Here is a 21,739-nt window from a genome sequence, read left to right as displayed (position 1 = left end):
CAGAGAGCTGTGTAAGGACATCAGGGATAAATTGTAGACCTGTACAAGGCTGGGATGGGCTACAGGACAATAGCCAAGCAGCTTGGTGAGAAGGCAACAACTGTTGGCACAATTATTAGAAAATGGAAGAAGTTCAAGATGACGGTCAATCACCCTCGGTCTGGGGCTCCATGCAAGATCTCACCTCGTGGGGCATCAATGATCATGAGGAATGTGAGGGATCAGCCCAGAACTACACGGCAGGACCTGGTCAATGACCTGAAGAGAGCTGGGACCACAGTCTCAAAGAAAACCATTAGTAACACACTACGCCGTCATGGATTAAAATCCTGCAGCGCACGCAAGGTCCCCCTGCTCAAGCCAGCGCATGTCCAGGCCCGTCTGAAGTTTGCCAATGACCATCTGGATGATCCAGAGGAGGAATGGGAGAAGGTCATGTGGTCTGATGAGACAAAAATAGAGCTTTTTGCTCTAAACTCCACTCGCCGTGTTTGGAGGAATAGAAGGATGAGTACAACCCCAAGAACACCATCCCAACCGTGAAGCATGGAGGTGGAAAGATCATTCTTTGGGGATGCTTTTCTGCAAAGGGGACAGGACGACTGCACCGTATTGAAGGGAGGATGGATGGGGCCATGTATCGCGAGATCTTGACCAACAACCTCCTTCCCTCAGTAAGAGCATTGAAGATGGGTCGTGGCTGGGTCTTCCAGCATGACAACGACCCGAAACACACAGCCAGGGCAACTAAGGAGTGGCTCCGTAAGAAGCATCTCAAGGTCCTGGAGTGGCCTAGCCAGTCTCCAGACCTGAACCCAATAGAAAATCTTTGGAGGGAGCCGAAAGTCCGTATTGCCCAGCGACAGCCCCGAAACCTGAAGGATCTGGAGAAGGTCTGTATGGAGGAGTGGGCCAAAATCCCTGCTGCAGTGTGTGCAAACCTGGTCAAGAACTACAGGAAACGTATGATCTCTGTAATTGCAAACTAAGGTTTCTGTACCAAATATTCAGTTCTGCTTTTCTGATGTATCAAATACTTATGTCATGCAATAAAATTCAAATTAATTAATTAAAAATCATACAATGTGATTTTCTGGATTTTTGTTTTAGATTCCTTCTCTCACAGTTGAAGTGTACCTATGATAAAAATTACAGACCTCTACATGCTTTGTAAGTAGGAAAACCTGCAAAATTGTCAGTGTATCAAATACTTGTTCTCCCCACTGTATGTACTGCACTGTATGAGTCACCATGTGTTACAAGTTTATTGTATGCAATAACTTCATGACATAACATTACCAACTCAGTTTAAAGTATGCAATACCTGCTAGGCCTACACTACATTAACATGCCCCAATGGGCTCCAATATAAAAACCCACATGTATTTTGTTATTTAACTAGGCAAGTCAGTTAAGAACAAATTAATATTTACAATGACGGCCTGCCCCGGCCAAGCGCTAACCCGGACGACGCTGGGCCAATTGTGCGCCGCTCCTTGGCACTCCCAATCATGGCGCCACTCAGGAGCCCAGATCTGTACACATTGTACAGATAAAATAGCTAAACCAAGGCATACAATTTCTTTACCTTTTTAAAGAGTTCGAAGTGCACAACAAAACAATGCCAAACTGTCACACTAGGGCCATATAAAATATTATATCACGGTATTAAAACAATTTGACAGTATGACAGTATTTTTTGTTTTTTATAATAAAAGTTGTACATTTGCTTTATGGGTAATGAGTGACCCTATGCGTATGGGCACAACGTCGCCTATGGGCACAAACCCACCGTCGCTGGACCAGACAGGACTGTCAAAAAGTGCTCTTCACTGACGAGTCGCAGTTTTGTCTCACCAGGGGTGATGGTCGGATTCGTGTTTATTGTCGAAGGAATGAGTGTTACACCGAGGCCTGTACTCTGGAGCGGGGTCGATTTGGAGGTGGAGGGTCCGTCATGGTCTGGGGCGGTGTGTCACAGCATCATCAGACTGAGCTTGCTGTCATTGCAGGCAATCTCAATGCTGTGCGTTACAGGGAAGACATCCTTCTCCCTCATGTGGTACCCTTCCTGCAGGCTCATCCTGCCATGACCCTCCAGCATGACAATGCCACCAGCCATACTGCTCATTCTGTGTGATTTCCTGCAAGTCAGAAATGTCAGTGTTCTGCAATGGCCAGCGAAGAGACCAGATCTCAATCCCATTGAGCACATCTGGGACCTGTTGGATCGGAGGGTGAGGACTAGGGCTAATCCCCCCAGAAATGTCTGGGAACTTGCAGGTGCCTTGGTGGAAGAGTGGGGTAACATCGCACAGCAAGAACTGGCAAATCTGGTGCAGTGCATGAGGAGGAGATGCAGCTGGTGGCCACACCAGATACTGACTGTTACTTTTGATTTTGACCCCCCTTTGTTCAGGGACACATTATTCCATTTCTGTTAGTCACATGTCTGTGGAACTTGTTCAGTTTACGTCTCAGTTGTTGAATCTTGTTATGTTCATACAAATATTTACACGAAAATAAACGCAGTTGACAGTGAGAGGATGTTTTTTCCGAGTTTATATTGTCATATCACCCAGCCCTAATGCAGACTGAACACAAGTGTCTCGTGGTCGAGGAACATCAAATGCGCTCCTTGAGTGACAAGGGGCGTGGCTAGGTCTGTGTGGAAAGTGGCACGGAGAGAAAGATCAGAGAGAGATGACTCAAGTAGCGAAGTAAACTATATACATTGACATTACACCTGGCGTATCACATTTAACAAACCAAACATTCAAATACCGGCATAGAAGGTAAAGTAAAAACCCAACCTGGTCCCTGCATCAATACCGGTATATCATAAAATACAGTATACTGCCCAGCCCTACGTCACACAGCAAACACTGACTGGCCAGACCATGTCATGCGGTTCACATTTTTACTAAGCAAATAAACCTATGGGGGGCTAAATGAGTTGGATTAGAAACTCACAATACAAGCACAATAAACTTGAGCACAAGAAGAAGCAGGATAATAAGGAGATTACTTTATTGTCCACAGAAAATAGCATGCTGCTTCATCCCAACGACTCCAAGACAATCTCGGATGAGCCACCAACCCACCATAAGTCTGCACGGTACAGAGATCCAGACAATTGGGCCGAAATCCAACTGTAATGTGTTCTTCTCACCGACTACAACTCACAATCCAAGCCTAATAAATTAGACTGGAGCTCAACTATACGGAGCCACCCCCCCCATCAAGCAGGGACTGGAGATCGCTCTCTACATACAGTTTACAGAGGAACAGTCTAAATCCAACAGTTATGTGTTCTGCCCTTTCAGTCACAGCAGCAAAAACAGGTTTCTGTGTTTGTCTCTGTGTATTAGAGAGGAACAATGGTGGCTTTAGGCTAGGCAAACTGTACAACACCATAAGAAGAGATGGAATCCTGACACACACTCACGATGGCAGCTGGTGCCTTGTACTCCCAGCTCCACTGTTTTTAATAAAATATTCCATGTTCCATCATAAAAAAAAGGGGTGAGGGAGAGATAGTGAGGGAAAAAAGAGGAGTTTAGACAGCAGAGTGGTCGGTGAGGTTTGTGTATTACACAATCACCACATTCCAGCATCCATTCCCTCACACCGGTATGTGCCTGCACTTCTCTGCCTCCGTTCTTCCTCTGTTTCCAACACAAAAACACCTGCACCACATTTCCTCCATTTCCACCTACCCTCTCGGTTCCATGTTAACACAAACACTTCTCTACAAAACATTCAACAAAAAAACTCCTCTTCCAAAGACACCAATACAAAAGCAGGTCCTTAGGTCCTCTGTTCTCCCATGCCAACACAAACAAATAGCACTATCCTGAGTAGGCTACTTCACAGACAAACTCCTCTTCCAAAAACAAATACAAAGTCAAATACAAAAGCTCATGTCCTCAGGTTCTGTACATGCTCCTGTCCTGTCCTGTCAGACTCACCGGTGTTGTGTTGAGCAGGTTGCTGTTGGTGTTGCTGGGACACTGTCTCAGCGTTGCTTGCATTCTGTCCCATGTTACCCCACGCCCCTGTCCCACCAGCCCCTACCTCTCCTGGGGTCCACGGCAGGGAGGAGGGATACAGACACAGAGGAAAAATAGATCCCCAGCTACGATCCTCGCCAACAAACCCAAACGCCTTAACACTCCTGTAACCCAAGACACTCCTACTTCCTCGGCTCACATCGTTCTCTACCGCTTTCTCTCTTTCTTTCTAGTCCTGCCCTGCCCTTCCGTTGATTTCTCTGTGTGTTTTGGTATTGCTCTCTCTCACACACACTCACTCTGTTTGAAGCTAGCCCCTCCTCCCTTCCTTCCTGTCTGTCTAGCTGACTTCATAAATAAAGTATGCCAGTTATAAGGCAGCAGCATACCAGCAGACTCAGATGCCGGTCATTCCTCACTGCAGATCTTTCAGGGGCAAAGTTTACAGGAGGCGAGAGAGTGAGCTTGGTAGTGGTGGTGGGTAGGAGAGGAGTGGAGGGTAGGCCCAGAGAGTAGTCAAGCCCAGAGAGGTTTGAGTCAGAGTGGGCCCCCTCCAGCAGAGCAGAGAGAGCAGCCCCCAGGCACAACGGCAATGGGAGGGCTCTCTGCTCGCTGGATAACAGACCTGGGGTCAAATATTATTCAACACTTTTTCAGATACTTTATCTGGGCTTGATTGAGGTTGCCTAGCACAATGGGACCAATATAACATGTGCAAGAGTGCAAACTCCGCCCATCTGGTACTCCAGGCAGACTAGAGCAAAAGCTAACACTGTTTGAGAGAATTCAAATAGTATTTGAACCCGTGTCTGCTGAGGAGAGAAGAGGTTGGTAACGTGAGAAGTGGTGGAAGGTGAGATGGGTCTAGGTGGAGGGTTGAGCTTCGCACCAGGAAAAGAGGAAGTGATGTCACTGAGGTGTCTTGTTACTCTCCCGGAGTCAACCACATAGCCTATAATGTGAAGTACACCACACATGAGTGAAGGGAGGACAGAAGCATGTGCTGTTGTGCAGAAGGACAGCTGAATGGTAGAGTTGTTGCTGACTGACTTAATCAAAACACTTTTCTTATTTTATGGATAGTTTGAAAAATCCCAACTGTTGAAGAAGAGAAGACACTAGCATAACAACTCACCTAAGATGCCCCAACGTCAACATAATGCCAAAATCAACACCGGCACAATATCGCAGGGCACGCTGAGTTCTACAGAACACCTGAGCACACATTTCCTGTAGGTGTTTCTGCTTTCTATCGGTCTTTCTTTCACAGTGGGAATATTGGGGGAAGTGAACTGACAAAGGGAGCAGGACATTTCAGTGAGTGTTTAACGTGGTCAGTCAGAAGTCCCTGTTTAACAGCAATGTTCCTTCAGCCCTGCTGTACTGAACTGCGGTAGCAGTGAGTGGTGTGGTTACATGTAGCCACTCTGTTTAGGCTGAGGGTGTGAGAGGAGAAATAGCTACTGGAAGGAGAGATAAGGTGGGTTCGAGGGAGGGAGGTAAGGAAGGGGTGGGAGAGGAAGGCATGTCTTTCCTCCAGCCAATCAGACCGAGCGGGCTGTGCACTAGACTAAGGACGCAACCCCTTCAAGTCTACAAGAAGATACAACCCAGAGTCCACAAAGACATTCCATTTACTGAGAATCTTATCAAGAGAAGATTTGACAATTGCCAGCCCAGTCAGCATTGCCTGGTTGACCGTGAGGCCAATTTGTGAATAGCTAGGCCTATAGCCTAACAAACTATTGCTGATCTTAAAATCACTCCTGTTCCATGTAGTGGACAAGAAAGCGTGCGAAGCTGTATAAATGCCTACACTCAAATTCAGTCTGTGGCAATACATGAAACAGTAGATACCAGCTTACCTAAAAATGTGATAAAATGCTATGAAATACAGGAACCCTGCTGGATGAGAGATTTCGCAAATAGCAACATGCACAAAGTCTATCTCAAACTATGACTGCAGAGCATGAAGGAAATCAACAGTTGGTTCTTCCCTTAGCCTAGCAATAATAGCCTAAGACTAAATGAACTAGTAGCCTAGTGAACCTAAACAGTCACAGAAATGCATTTACTCAACCTTTAGAGACTAGCCTACAATATTGACAGTATTGTAGGCTAATAGAAGGAAAAAAAACTAAACCAGGAAATGTGGCTCATTAAAAGACAACTAAAAACTCACATACAGTTGAAGTCGGAAGTTTACATACACTTAGGTTGGAGTCATTAAAACTCGTTTTTAAACCACTCCACAAATGTCTTGTTAACAAACTATAGTTTTGGCAAGTCGGTAATTTTTCCAACAATTGTTTACAGACAGATTATTTCAGTGTATCACAATTCCAGTGGGTCAGAATTTTATATACACTAAGTTGACTGTGCCTTTAACTTCACTAGGGTAGGGGGCAGCATTCGGAATTTTGGATGAAAAGCGTGCCCAAATTAAACTGCCTGCTACTCAGGCCCAGAAGCTAGGATATGCAAATAATTAGTCGATTTGGATAGTAAACTCTAAAGTTTCCAAAACAGTTAAAATAATGTCTGTGAGTATAACAGAACTGATATGGCAGGCGAAAACCTGAGGAAAATCCAACCAGGAAGTACTATTATTTTTAAAGGCTGTTTTTCCATTGAAAGCCTATCCACCATACAAAGACTTAGGACCCAGTTCACGATATCTATGGCTCCCTCTACATGTGGCCAGTCTTTAGGCATTGTTTCAGGCTTTAACTCTCAAAAATTAGGGAGATACAGCACTTTCAATGAGAGGACAGTGGAAATTTCCAGCTATGAGTCCTGCGGGTGATCGGGAACATGCCTTTCTTGTTTCTCCTTTTCTATTGACGAAGCTTTTGACCGGTTGAAATATTATTTATTATTTATGACAAAAACAACCTGAGAATTTATTTTAAACATCGTTTGACATGTTTCTACGAACTTTTATTCGTAGAAATATTTTTTATTTTTTTTACTTTTCATCTGGACTTGTGCATTTGGATTACTGGACTAAACGCGAGAACAAAAATGTGGTTTTTGGTAATAAAGAGGAATATTATCGAACAAAATGAACATTTGTCTAACATGGAGACCTGGGAGTGCCACCAGATGAAGATAATCAAAGGTAAGTGATTCATTTTAATGCTATTTCTGACTTTTGTGTCACCTTTCCTTGGTTGGAAAATGGCTGTATGGTTTTCTGTGACTAGGCGCTGACCTAACATAATCGTTTGGTGTGCTTTTGCCGTAAAGCCTATTTGAAATCGGACACTGTGGTTGGATTTACAAGACGTTTATCTTTAAAATGGTGTATAATACTTGTATGTTTGAGGAATTTTAATGACGGGATTTCTGTTGTTTTGAATTTGGTGGCCTGCAATTTAACTGGCTGTTGTCGAGGTGTCCCACATACATATAGAGAGGTTAAACAGCTTGGGAAATTCCAGAAAATGATGTCATGGCTTTAGAAGCTTCTGATAGGCTAATTGACATCATTTGAGTTGATTGGAGGTGTACCTGTGGATGTATTTGAAGGCCTACCTTCAAACTCAGTGCCTCTTTGCTTGACATCAGGGGGAAATCAAAAGAAATCAGCCAAGACCTCAGAAAAAAAATTGGAGACCTCCACAACTCTGGTTCATCCTTGGGAGCAATTTCCAAACGCCTGAAGGTACCACGTTCATCTGTACAAACAATAGTACGCAAGTATAAACACCATGGGACCACGCAGCCATCATAGTTGAACGTACTTAGGTGCGAAAAGTGCAAATCAATCCCAGAACAACAGCAAAGGACCTTGTGAAGATGCTGGAGGAAACAGGTACAAAAGTATCTATATCCACAGTAAAACGAGTCCTATATCGACATAACCTGAAAGGCCGATCAGCAAGGAAGAAGCCACTGCTCCAAAACCGCCATAAAAAAAGCCAGACTACGGTTTGCAACTGCACACGGGGACAAAGATCATACCTTTTGGAGAAATGTGCTCTGGTCTGATGAAACAACAATAGAACTGTTTGGCCATAATGACCATCGTTATTCATGAGGATGGAAAATGATGTGGATATATTGAAGCAACATCAAGACATCAGTCAGGAAGTTAAAGCTTGGTCGCAAATGAGTCTTCAAAATGGACAATGACCCCAACCATACCTCCAAAGTTGTGGCAAAATGGCTTAAGGACAACAAAGTCAAGGTATTGGAGTGGCCATGACAAAGCCCTGACCTCAATCCCATAGAAAATTTGTGGGCAGAACTCAAAAAGCTTGTGCGAGCAAGGAGGCCTACAAACCTGACTCAGTTACATCAGCTCTGTCAGGAGGAAATGGGACAAAATTCACCCAGCTTATTGTGGGAAGCTTGTGGAAGGCTACCCGAAACGTTTGACCCAAGTTAAACAATTTAAAGGCAATGCTACCAAATACTAATTAAGTGTATGTGAACTTCTGCCCCACTGGGAATGTGAAAGAAATAAAAGCTGGAATAAATCACTCTACTACTGTGACATTTCACATTCTTAAAATGAAATGGTGATCCTAACTGACCTAAGAAAAACTGAGTTTAAATGTATTTTAGCTAAGGTGCATGTAAACTTCCGACTTCAACTGTAGCCTGAGTGGAACTATGTGAATAAACCTATTCAAGCTCAATATAATATTCACTCAATTGCTCGTTTATTAGGTACACAACCCTGTTCACTAAAATTATTTGCACCTACAGACAGTGAGTCACCACGGCCACCGTGGCTTGCTATATAAAGCAGGCAGACAGGCATCGAGGCATTCAGTTCCTGTTTGATTGAACATTAGAATGGGCAAAACAAGTGATCTAAGCGACATTGAGCATGGTATGATCGTTGGTGCCAGGCGCGCCAGTTCCAGTATCTCAGAAATGACCAGCCCCCTGGGCTTTTCAAGCACGCCAATGTCCAGGGTTTACTGAGAATGGTGCAACAAACAAAAAACATCCAGTCAGCGGCAGTCCTGTGGGCGCAAACAGTTTTTTGATGAGAGGTCGAAAGAGAATGGCAAGAATCGTACAAGCTAACAGGCGGGCCACAAACAGGCAAATAACGGCGCAATACAACAGTGGTGTGCAGAACGGCATCTCGGAACGCACTACTCATCGATCCTTGTCACGGATGGGCTATTGCAGCAGACGACCACACCGGGTTCCACTCCTATCAGCTAAAAACAATAAGCTGCTCCAGTGGGCACGCAATAATCAACATTAGACAACTGATGAGTGGAAAAACATTGCCTGGTCTGATGAATCCCAGTTCCTGTTGCGTCATGCTGATGGTAGAGTCAGGATTTGGCACACATTAGGTCCCTTGATAGCAATCGAGTAATGTTTCTATTCACCGAATACTTCAGGCTGTTCTGCAGGAAAATGGGGGGTCCCACCTGAAACTAGATGGGTGTACTTAATAAACTGGCTACTGAGTGTATATGAGTAATAATAATGGCCATTGAGCAGATGCTTTTATCCAAAAAGACTTAGTCATGTGTGCATCCTTTTTAATTTATTTTACGTATGGGTGGTCCCGCTACCCTGGCGTTTCAAGTGACATGCTCTACCAACTGAGATACAAAGGTCCACCATAACCAATGAATGATCTACAGACTAGTTGGCTGTGGGACTGTGCAGTTTGTTGACACATTCCTAAACCGTTCAGTTACAGGTGTCACAATTCTTGGAACGATAGTTCAAACCTGTCAATGTTTCAAACAGTGCTGTTTTGAATACAGAGTGTAACCTATAAATGTAGCCAACTGTTTACTGCTCTGAATGAAGTAGTCAGTGTGTGAATGTATACAGTGAATGACATTGACTTAAAAATAAAAAAGATTGAGTGTGTGCTTGAGTGTGCGTCTTTTCAAATCTGACACTACTCGATTCAAAAACCTATTTGCCTCTGTTGAGCCACAGTGCAGAACACAGTAGCTCCCTCTAGAGGTGGAACCAGGTAAATACAAGAAACTGAGCCCTCAAGAGGAAATGACAGGTAGGAATGTTAGGAATGTGAGGCTATAAATCAGCTTTTGATAAAACGTCCTAATCTGGCCCACTACACTGGGAACCATAGCTGGCTGTCAGCTGGTCTCTACCTTGATCCATACCGGTCTTATTGACTATTATCAAAGGAATCAGAATCTGTGATAACGAAAACACTTATTTGTTTGGGCTGAATAAAAATAGGCTAGTGCATGACTCAACACAATACAAATTCCATAATAATGATGAATCATCATCAAGTCACACACACACAATACAGGAGTCAAGGGCAAGAGATCATTCTTATTATTTACATGACTATACAAATAGATTGAATTACTGCCACTGACTATGTCACTCCAGTCACTGCCAAAACCACCACCATTGATATAAAAGGCCCCATCAGAGCCCTGTACAGCTCTAGGCACTATGATGGGGAAGGAATCAGTCCGGTTTAAACACCTCAGTTAAAAACAGTTTGAGACCAGGAGGAAATCAAATCAGTGAGGTGTATTTATACTGAGCTGGTCCACTAGGCCAGCCAGGGTCAGAAAGCCAGCCAGGGTCAGAGTTGAGTAGATCTGGCCTTCTATTCTGTCCTAGCTGGTGACTGTGTGTCTGTTCCTCTAAGCCTAATAGAGTGGCAGGTAGCCTAGTGGTTAGAGCGTTGGGCTAGTAACCCAAAAGTCCCTGGTTCGAATACCCGAGCTGACAAGGTGGAAATCCGTCGACATGCCCTTGAACAAGTCACTTAAGCCCAATTTGCTCCAGGGGCGCCGTAGTGCTTTGGCTGACCCTGTAAAACAACACATTTCACTGCAACTGTAAATCAACACATTTCACTGCATTGTGATAACATATTTATTTGTTTTTGTGTGTTGGGTCAACCAGGACACTGCCCTGACCTGTCCAGAACTGCACCAGACCAGCCCCCACGTCTTTCACTGCCTGGCTTAGGAAAACCAGGGGAGGCCACACATACAGCACCTATCAAAATATCTCAGCCAGCTTAAAGTACAAACACACCACTCCAATTCAGTTATCAAGTTCAGTCGTTTAGACTCTGCTTGATAAAACTGCCTCACAAACAACTTTGACATTGTTCACCAGTTTCAAAACAAATTTTTTAAAACAATTCAACAGAACAGAGAAATCACAAACAGAAAAAGCATTTTACTCACATTGTACAGCCATTGCTAGGCCTTTCAGAGATCAATAAACAGACAATACAACCAACGATAGAACACAACAGATCGGTCTGCGACAGGTCAGGGAGACACTAACGAGACTGTACTTGATACTGTCTCCTCTTCCATGGACTCACATGGAGGTCCTTCCGCAGTTGAAACTAGAGACTACAGCCACGGCCGTGTGGGGCAGGTAAAGAAAAACACTGAGCTGCTTCCTAACCTTCACAGGTGTGTCCTTTGCTGGGAGAAAGGCCCTGCCAGATAGCCCCTGTCAACAGAGCCATGCGTCACGCTGCACCCAACCCCTAATGGATAGGACAGGCTAGTATCGCTTACCCAGCACAGCCAACTTCGCACTTTATACTGTTAGTGTTGACTCCCCACTTTCGGCTTTCCTGATACCATTCCTGATTGTAATCTCCAAAGCACACCACAGTAGCATGCAACACTTATAACATCTAGCTAGGTTAGAACACTCTTGTGTGTGGGTTTTCAGATGTTTTGACTGAGGGAAAAAGCTAAGACCACTACAAAACAAAATCTAACTTCCTTAGACAATAAGACCCAAGCCATTCAAACAGTAAAAGGCATGCCACACTATTACAGCTAGGCTAAATCCATTTTCATAAATTAGTAGGCTGGGATAGAATTTAGGCCTGAATTGAAATCATACTTTTCTTACCATGATTTTCCATCACAGTCCAAAGGCCAGCAGCTCCTAAGTCAGACAAAAGAGGAAGAAGCAGAGCAAATGAGGAAGTAGAACTACTAGATTAAAATACGCACAGACAAAAAAACGACATAGCCTAATTAGACATTTGTTTGACCTAGCCACCCTCATCCTGCATGACTGTGTCTCAGTGGAGACTATCAACAGAGGTCCTTATAACTCAGAGAAGAGCGTTTGTGTAAAAAGAGTAATTCACACCACATCAGATCATCTTTCCAGCAGGCAGAGCATTCAGTCTGTAAGAGGGGGAGGAGAGGAGCCACAGAGTAGTAAAGTGGTGCTTACCTCATCTCCTCAACAGACACCAGACAGGCCGCAAAGCCAGGAAGACGCAATTTAGTTACTGTAAAATGAATAACTTTATTCAAAATGGTTTGAGTCTAATATACAGTACCAGTCAAAAGTTTGGACACACCTACTCATTCAAGGGTTTCTGTATTTTTACTATTTTCTACATAGTAAAGTTTCTTCAAAGTAGCCACCCTTTGACTTGATGACAGCTAAGCACATTCTTGGCATTCTCTCAACCAGCTTCATGAGGTAGTCACCTGGAGTGCATTTCAATTAACAGGTGTGCTTTGTTAAAAGTTCATTTGTGGAATTTATTTCCTTCTTAATGCGTTTGAGCCAATAAGTTGTGTAGTGACACGGTATGGGTGGTATACAGAAGGTAGTAGAGGTCGACCGATTAAATCGGGGCCGATTTCAAGTTTTCATAACAATCGGAAATCGGTATTTTTGGGCGCCGATTTGCCGATCTTTTGATTTTATTTTTGATTTTATTTTTACACCTTTATTTAATCTTTATTTAACTAGGCAAGTCAGTTAAGAACACATTCTTATTTTCAATGACGGCCTAGGATCGTTCTGCCTCGTTCAGGGGCAGAACGACAGATTTTTAACCTTGTCAGCTCGGGGGATCCAATCTTGCAACCTTACAGTTAACTAGTCCAATGCTCTAACACCTGATTACATTGCACTCCACGAGGAGCCTGCCTGTTAGCGAATGCAGTAAGCTAAGGTAAGTTGCTAGCTAGCATTAAACTTATCTTATAAAAAAACAATCAATGACTGTCATTGCTCCAAAGTGTACTTAACCATAAACATCAATGCCTTTCTTAAAATCAATACACAAGTATATATTTTTAAACCTGCATATTTAGCTACAAGAAATCTAGGTTAGCAGGCAATATTAACCAGGTGAAATTGTGTCATTTCTCTTGCGTTCATTGCACGCAGAGTCAGGGTATATGCAACAGTTTGGGCCGCCTGGCTCTTTGCGAACTAATTTGCCAGAATTTTACGTAATTATGACAACATTGAAGGTTGTGCAATGTAACAGGAATATTTAGACTCATGGATGCCACCCGTTGGATAAAATACGGAACAGAATAAACGTTATGTTTTCGAGGTGATAGTTTCCGGATTAGTCAAAGGTATATGGTTTAGAGAGAAATAGTCGACGCGTTATAATTCCTGTAATAACTTGCGGCTGAATTTGAAAGGGGTTCCTTCGTTATTTTACCGTTCATGTCTTCCATAGAGAATGTCTTGATCTACTTCAAATAAGGTCTGTGTTTCGTGCAGGCTTAAACCGCCTCGACGTTTTGATACCCGTGTAAATCTCACTAGGATAAGGTAACGTTTGTCAACATATTTTCATAAATCCACTCTACAATTTTTTTTATCTTCGCTTATATTTAGCCAATATTGATCAGAGTTACCTTGACCTATGGATATCTACAAAGTTATAAAATTGGCAAGGTGGTAAGCCTACACGAAACACAGACCTTATTTTAAGTGAATCTAAAAAATATCCTATGGAATAAATGAAGGAACCGCTTTTCAGATTTTGCTAGAAGGTGTCATGGGAATTATGACTCGCACTTTGGTCGTCAATTCTTACCATGCCCATTATTAAAATAGGATTTCCTGCATATAGAAATGACAGTTTTTGTTTTCAACATTCATCACAGGTAAGTTAAACTCTATTTTTATTCAAACAGTTGAGAGTATTTGTCACTTAAAATAAGTGTTCATTGTTCATTCAGTCTTATTGCAATTGTCATTATTACAAAAATGTGTGTGTACGATATATATATATATATATATTTTTTTTTTTATAAAACCGGCCTGATTAATCGGTATCCACTTTTTTTGTCCTCCAATAATCGGTATCGGCATTGAAAAATCATAAATCGGTCGACCTCTAGAAGGTAGCCCTATTTGGAAAAAGACCACGTCCATATTATGGCAAGAACAGCTCAAATAAGCAAAGATAAACAGTCAATCATTACTTTAAGACATGAAGGTCAGTCAATCCAGAACATTTCAAAAACTTCGAAAGTTTCTTCAAGTGCAGTCAAAAACAATCAAGTGCTATGATGAAACTGTCTCTCATGAGGACCGCCACAGGAAAGGAAGACCCAGCGTTACCTCTGCTACAGAGGATAAGTTCATTAGAGTTTCCAGCCTCAGAAATTGCAGCCCAAATAAAACCTTCAGAGTTCAAGTAACAGACATCTCAACATCAACTGTTCAGAGGAGACTGCGTGAATCAGCCCTTCATGATCGAATTGCTGCAAAGAAACCACTACTAAAGGACACCAGTAAGAAGAAGAGACTTGCTTGGGCCAAGAAACACAAGCAATGGACATTAGATCCAAATTTGAGATTTTTGGTTCCTACCACCCTGTCTTTGTGAGAAGCAGAGTAGGTGAATGCATGATCTCCGCATGCGTGGTTACCACCGTGAAGCATGGAGGTGGTGTGATTTGTGGGGGTGCTTTCCTGGTGACACTGTCAGTGATTTATTTAGAATTCAAGGCACACTTAACCAGCATGGCTACCACAGCATTCTGTAGCGATACGGCATCCCATCTGGTTTGCGCTTACTGGGACTATTATTTATTTTTCAACAGGACAATGACCCAACACACCTCCAGGCTGTGTAAGGGTTATTTGACAAAAGAAGGAGAGTGATGGACTGCTGCATCAGATAACGTGGCCTCCCAACAGTCACCTGACCTCAACCCAATTGAGAAGGTTTGGGATGAGTTGGACCGCAGAGTGAAGGAAAAGCAGTCAACATGTGCTCAGCATATGTAGGAACCCCATCAAAACTGTTGGAAAATCATTCCAGGTGAAGCTGGTTGAGAGAATGCCAAGTGTGGAAAGCTGTCGTCAAAGCAAAGGGTGGCTACTTTGAAGAATCTCAAATATAAAACAAAAACACTTTTTTGGTTACTACATGATTCCATGTGTTATTTAAAAGTTGTCTTCAATATTATTCTACAATGTAGAAAAGAGTAAAAATTAATAAAAAACCTTGAATGAGTAGGTTAGAAATCAATCTCTCACCTTCCCTAGCAGTCCCTAGTTATTAACATGGCCCTTGATCCTCAGTTAGCAGGCAGTGCAACCAACCTGTGGTGCTCACTGTGTTATGGACTCTGGTCACACACAAGACAGGAGGAAATCGATGTTGAGCTTTCCACTCGACACAGAAACACACCTCAGATTAAAATGTAGGACTCTGGGCACACGGGATAGTAGCAAATCAATGTAGTGTTCCACAAGCTTGTCCAGACTCAGATTGATAATTTACACTGAGCCAGAGAGCAGATGGAAGTGGAAGAGGATGACTTCTAAAAAGACTCGCTTGAGCCAGCAGCTGTGACATAATTGTGCATTAATCAGCCTAGCCATGAGTCAGACAGGTGAAGCTCGGCCAAGTCAAAACTAATGTCATTACACTGGCAAAATGTAAACACCTGTCGCTATCAAGCAATTAATTTCTGTCTGAGCCAGATCTGAAGTTTGTGGCCATATGAAAGAGACCCAGGTGATGGAGGAACGAACCAGTGTCATGTGAATGTCTGTGTGGATTTTAAACTAAAATGTTGATAACCCAGTCAAAAGCAGTCTGCTGACTTTTTGATGTGCTCCAGGCAAGCTTTAAGTGAACAGATCCAAGCAGGGTTGCATCACAGGTCCTCAATGTGTGTTAGCCAATTACAACCACAGTACAATCAATTACAACCAGCTGATTTACAACCACAGTACAATCAATTACAACCAGCTGATTTACAACCACAGTACAATCAATTACAACCAGCTGATTTACAACCACAGTACAATCAATTACAACCAGCTGATTTACAACCACAGTACAATCAATTACATCCACAGTACCAGCTGCACAGCTTCTGGTTATTAACAACAACATGTGTGGAGGCAATATCACGTAGGGTTTCTTTTAGGGTTGACCCCATTTAGTCGACTTGTCGATTGTTTGGTCGACCAAGATTTCTTTAGTCGAGCAGTCAGTCGCAAATGTTTTACATTTTTATGGTGCAAAAGACACCGGTCGAGATTCGCACCTGTCTGGGTGGACTAATCCATTGCGGAGGCCGTAGGGATGGCACAGTCCTACAGTGGCATGTGCTACTGAAATTGTATCTGGTTATATTAAAAGGTGTAAAACTAATACAAATAATAGTTGATAACAAATGCGCATTCCCCCGCGTTGGATAGCGGTCACTGTCCGCAGTTCTGAAACATCACTGCGCTGTTAAATTGCGCCTTTTCCTAGACCATGTTACCAAGTGTATAGTAGCAAAGTTAAGCATATTGGTGTTGAGAACAATGTGGAGGAGGCAGCAACGGAGTGAGGATACGAGAAAACTGCCAGCTCTGGCCTTAATTGTCTAAGTGAGGAAGCCAACTTAATTAAATCTATAAATCACTAGCCTAACTTTGTAAATGATCCATAAATATCTGCAGAAATAAGACATATCCTGCCTCTTGCCTGTTTGAGTGTTTGTTTAATACTCTACCGATTCCATGAGCTCCAAGCTTCATGCTACCACAACATGTCAGATAAAGCAATTAAACAAATTCATCTGTTTTTAAACTTTGCTATGCTGTAATAAAGGCGTTAAATCAGCCTCTCCGGTATAACCTAATGTATTCGGTGTTGATTACACGGTTCCAAATGGTCAGAAAAATATTGTAATCTAACAGCACACAATACGCACGGAGATCTTGCTCCTATACCCTCCTTTTTCTTGATCTCATTGTTATTATTACAATTATTATGACCATCATTATAACAATAAATAATGTCATTATCATTATTAGGCTTAGTATAGCAGCATTGTATAACCACCATCGAGCTGTAGGCCTAAGAGCGCATCCTGTTGAGCTGTCTTAATACCGTAACTTACCGAGGACTATGTCAATATATAGGTTACTGTACCAATCAATCATTAATTTGTTTATGTTCACAGCATATGAGTCATTCATGATTCGACATGCAATCAAGCATTTTAGTTTTAAAATGAAATAAAGGGAGCCTTGAGTAATTAGCCTAAACAATAAATCTGTTCCATGTCAGCAATTGCATTCACGCACGCATTCGGCTGTTCTTAGTCTTTGCTATAACAAAGGCTTTACAAAAAAAGTATGGTTATAATATATTTATTGTTTACACGGTTCCAAATGGTCAGAAGAACATGTATATTGTATTGTAACAGCACCCGTTTGGCACACAGAGCTTCTTACGTTCCTTTATGTTGATCTCCAGTAGTTCAGTCAAACTTAATCCACTCATCTGACTTTCCCTCCTGAGCAACTAGTAAACATTCCCCTTTGAGGTTATTTTTCACGTCCTCTGCATCCATTTTGCTGACATGTGTTACAGTGTTTGGAGTTTCTTATAAACAACTTATTGATGCGATTATGATAGGCATAGGTAAGTCCCCATTGGTCACGTGCATGTGATGGATACATGTGTCAGGTGAAGAGAGCAGGGGTTGAATAGGGAATGTTTTTTGCACTAACCAGGTTTCCATCAAACATTTTTATGTGAGTGAAGTACGAAATCATAAATTTTTCACTCAACTTTCCAAATGTCCACAAAACTAAATACAAGGTGGGTTCGTTTTGTGTCGTGCCAATACCAGTGTGGTTTCTCTTTGCTTATTTGACCGGTTCTTGACATAATATGGACTTGGTCTTTTACCAAATAGGGCTGTTCTGTATACCAACCCTACCTCGTTACAACACAACTGATTGGCTCAGTTAAGGAAAGAAATTCCACAAATTAACTTTAAACAAGGCACACCTGTTAATTGAAATGCATTCCAGGTGACTACCTCATGAAGCTGGTTGAGAGAATGCCAAGTGTGTGGAAAGCTGTCATCAAGGCAAAGAGTGGCTACTTTGAGGAATGTCAAATATATTTTGATTTGTTAAACACTTATTTGGTTACTACATGATTCCATATGTGTTATTTCATAGTGTTGATGTCTTCACTATTATTTTACAATGTAGAAAATAGTAAAAATAAAGAAAAACCCTTGAATGAGTAGGTGTGTCCAAACTTTTGTTTGGCACTGTACACGGGTAAAAAAGTTCCACCAATCGACTGGTCAAAGAACAGATGACTCAGTCAACAAATATACATTTTTCCTTTGGGACAGACCTAGTTTCTTTACTACTAAGCTATAACCTACTACATAACACAAACTATGTTTAAGCAAAACACCAGTTAGTTATTTTCTATTCTGGACAATGGGACGAGACAAGAGCAGCCAGTGACTTATTGTATTAAATGGAAGCCTACTGTCTGTATATGTGGCCCGCAGGAACAATCACCTCTTCAAGCATTCAGGTACCTTTCCTGTAATCACAGCTAAGGACAGCTTTAGTGGTTATCCAGGGAGGCTCAGAGCTGCTCTTTGAACTGAGAGAGAGACAGTCAGTGGGAGTGTTTGTTCGTTGAGGCAGACGCACCCAGACCCAGGGCTGGATCAGGGTCTGACAAAGTTGATCACCACAAAGGGCCGATCGCTACTGAGTTGAACGGTCACCGCAGCAATAAAGAATTCTGTGGTCGCCTAGCTTGTGATTTGATTGGCCTATCGTTGCAGAAAATGGGCGGGCGGTTAGTGGTAAGTACAGTATCGACCCTTTGCTGCACTTTGGAATGTAGTAGTCCCTGACCGAAGTCCACTGACCAAAACAAACAATCCCTCCCTGCTACTCATGTGACCAACCTGAGCAGAAAAAAGGGCTGCGTTCATCTTGTTGTGAAACGTCAATGTTGTGAAACGTCCAGGTAGAAATATGTCACGTAGAACAAACATGCCTCCTGAAATGTAGAATAAGGCTCCATTTATGCCATTTCTATCCGCAACTTCCCTCAACATTCACCTTGTGAAAATGGCTCAGAGCTCAAACAGGAAGTAAAATATTTGACCTACATATCAATCAGAAGGTAACACCCCTGGCAAGGTGCCCAGTGAGCATGACTGGGGCCGACAGCTAGGTAACTTACGCACTTCAGAAGACCATAGGCCTTGTAACGTCCCCGGTCAGTAGTAGTGTCTGGGATTCCTGACTTCTGTGGACTTGAATTATTCCTATAAAAAGAGAGAAAACAAAGTCAGTAAAGGTTAAAACAACAGCCTGACAGACTGTAGAGGTGTGACTACTACTGCAGATGTGTAGAGTGCTGTACTTTACTACAGAGTGCTGACAATGCAGCATGTATGTGCTCTGGTACCACAGATCAATATCTCCGCCAAGGACAGGGACGGTCACTAGGGACTAATACATCCAGACACATGACCAGGGCTGTGACGGTCTTGGAATTTAAGGTTACGGTAATTGGCCAGACCAATGTACACTGTCACTGACATAACCATACCATTGATTGGCGCATATCAGACTCAAAAGAAAACACGTGGCTTTTCTCTGCAACTTCACTATTACCAGTACAGTTTGTTATTATCAGTAGCATTTCGTTATTTTTATTATTCACGTTATTACTTTATTAATCTAGTATATAAATTATGAAATGTCAGATTGGAGAAGAATTCCCCCCCAAAATACTGATGCCGATTGACGCACTAAACCATTATCAAGTCTAACGCGTTTCTCTCCACTTTTCTGAACAAATCGCATAACGTCACCAACGCTGCTGAGGTTATTTTCTGCTGCAATATGTTGGTCAAAGAGGCCAGAAAACACAGTAATGAGAAAAATCATATACTACTGGAAAAATAATATGCTGCTGAAAATAGCATATAGGCTATGCATCCTACAGGATGAATCATGAAAGGCACTTGGCTACGTTTCATTCTGTTGCACCCCATTTAAGAGAGGAAGCGCAAAACCTGCACCGGTAATTAACAAGATAGCTTTTTCTTCTGATTAAAGACATGAAGTCCAGGCAGGCTGGTCGATTTCAGGAAACTTTCTGAATGGACATAGAGAATTAGTGAACTCATACAAACACACACCCACCTAAAAGGACCGGTCAATCAAAGCTGCCTACAGCGCATCTCACTCAGACACATAAGCAATTCACATTTGTCCTTTACCAAAAACATTAAAAAAATTAAAAAAACCTTGCCTTAGCTTCAAATCCTTTCAGTAGGATATCAGAAAATTGTCTACATTATAGGATAATGCTAAATCAATGCACCCCATTATATAAATTGGTGAGGAAGTATTAAAGGGGATATAGAGACAGCTGTGACAGGCATGAAGACAAAATTGACAACCATTAGAAAACAGAAACAAATGCACGCAGCCTGCCCACAGCCTAATGATCAGCCTGCCCACAGCCTAATGATCAGCCTGCCCACAGCCTAATGATCAGCCTGCCCACAGCCTAATGATCAGCCTGCCCACAGCCTAATGATCAGCCTGCCCACAGCCTAATGATCAGCCTGTCCACAGTCTAATGATCAGCCTGTCCACAGCCTAATGATCAGCCTGTCCACAGCCTAATGATCAGCCTGTCCACAGCCTAATGATCAGCCTGTCCACAGCCTAATGATCAGCCTGTCCACAGCCTAATGATCAGCCTGTCCATAGCCTAATGATCAGATGTTGATCCATTTTAGGAAAACAATGGGTGGTTATGTTGACATTACATTTCCATTTGAGTGGCTTATCTAAATATGTGCAACACACAACACACTATTTTTCTCTGTCAGGGTTGTCTATAGCACAGGTGGTCCAGGCCTAAAAGATATAGGCTAATATATAGACTATACAAATGATGCATTCATATATTAACTTCTAACTTACACATCTTTCTGTCTTCTTCACTGCTCCAGTCCTGCGCAAATCACACATCTCTGCTGCCAATTCCACTGGCCTCTCTAGCTCCCTCTCTCTTCCCTAGCTCCCTCTCTCTTCCCTAGCTCCCTCTCTCTTCCCTAGCTCCCTCTCTCTTCCCTAGCTCCCTCTCTCTTCCCTAGCTCCCTCTCTCTTCCCTAGCTCCCTCTCTCTTCCCTAGCTCCCTCTCTCTTCCCTAGCTCCCTCTCTAGCACGCATATATATATAGACAATGAGCAGCAATATAGTTTGAAACTTATTTCAAGCTTTTTTTTCTTTTGTTTTTACTAATAGGCCTAGGCCTATTTGAGGAGAGAAGCATCGATCGAACCTTTTGCGTTGGCAATGAACTTGTGGGGAAGTTTAAATGGTGAGAGCGACGTGTAGCCTAGCACTGGGGTAATGCGACCACATTGGCTAAATTGATACCTTGCTTCACTGATACAATGCAAATGTAAAAAATTAAATAACACAGGCAGAGAAATTAATGAAATTCACACAACGAACCCACAGACTTGTCAGTGGCAGTGTCTCAGATCATTTTTATTGGCCAACTTATTTTCGCATGTGAAAAGACGCAAAAACCTAACCTGTTCCGAATAAATAATTGACAGACTGTGGCAGGACGATATTTCACAATTGGTGTGAACGGGGTAATAAACAAGAAGTGCTTGTAT

At 42.5% G+C, this 21,739-nt stretch overlaps 1 protein-coding gene across 10 annotated transcripts in view; it reads right to left on the bottom strand.

Moving 5' to 3' along the window:
* The window catches only part of LOC139554704 (phosphatase and actin regulator 4B-like), a 72,674-nt gene that overhangs the window by 39,505 nt on the left and 11,430 nt on the right, over positions 1–21,739 (bottom strand). For 3 of the 10 annotated variants that reach the window (XM_071367754.1, XM_071367756.1, XM_071367757.1), the window contains 2 exons: positions 19,274–19,354; positions 11,880–11,915 (listed from right to left, as the gene is read on the bottom strand). In XM_071367754.1, the coding sequence (XP_071223855.1) occupies positions 11,880–11,892 (13 nt within the window). In that variant the 5' untranslated portion in view covers positions 11,893–11,915; positions 19,274–19,354. Of the gene's footprint in view, positions 1–3,971; positions 4,655–11,188; positions 11,511–11,879; positions 11,916–18,555; positions 18,783–19,269; positions 19,355–21,739 lie in introns of those variants that run through there. The other 7 variants (XM_071367755.1, XM_071367758.1, XM_071367760.1 and 4 more) reach the window with 6 other exon arrangements.

The sequence above is a fragment of the Salvelinus alpinus genome, chromosome 26 (genome assembly GCF_045679555.1).
Source record: "Salvelinus alpinus chromosome 26, SLU_Salpinus.1, whole genome shotgun sequence".
NCBI classification, from domain to species: Eukaryota; Metazoa; Chordata; class Actinopteri; order Salmoniformes; family Salmonidae; genus Salvelinus; species Salvelinus alpinus.
This window is presented reverse-complemented; position numbering and strand designations above follow the sequence as displayed.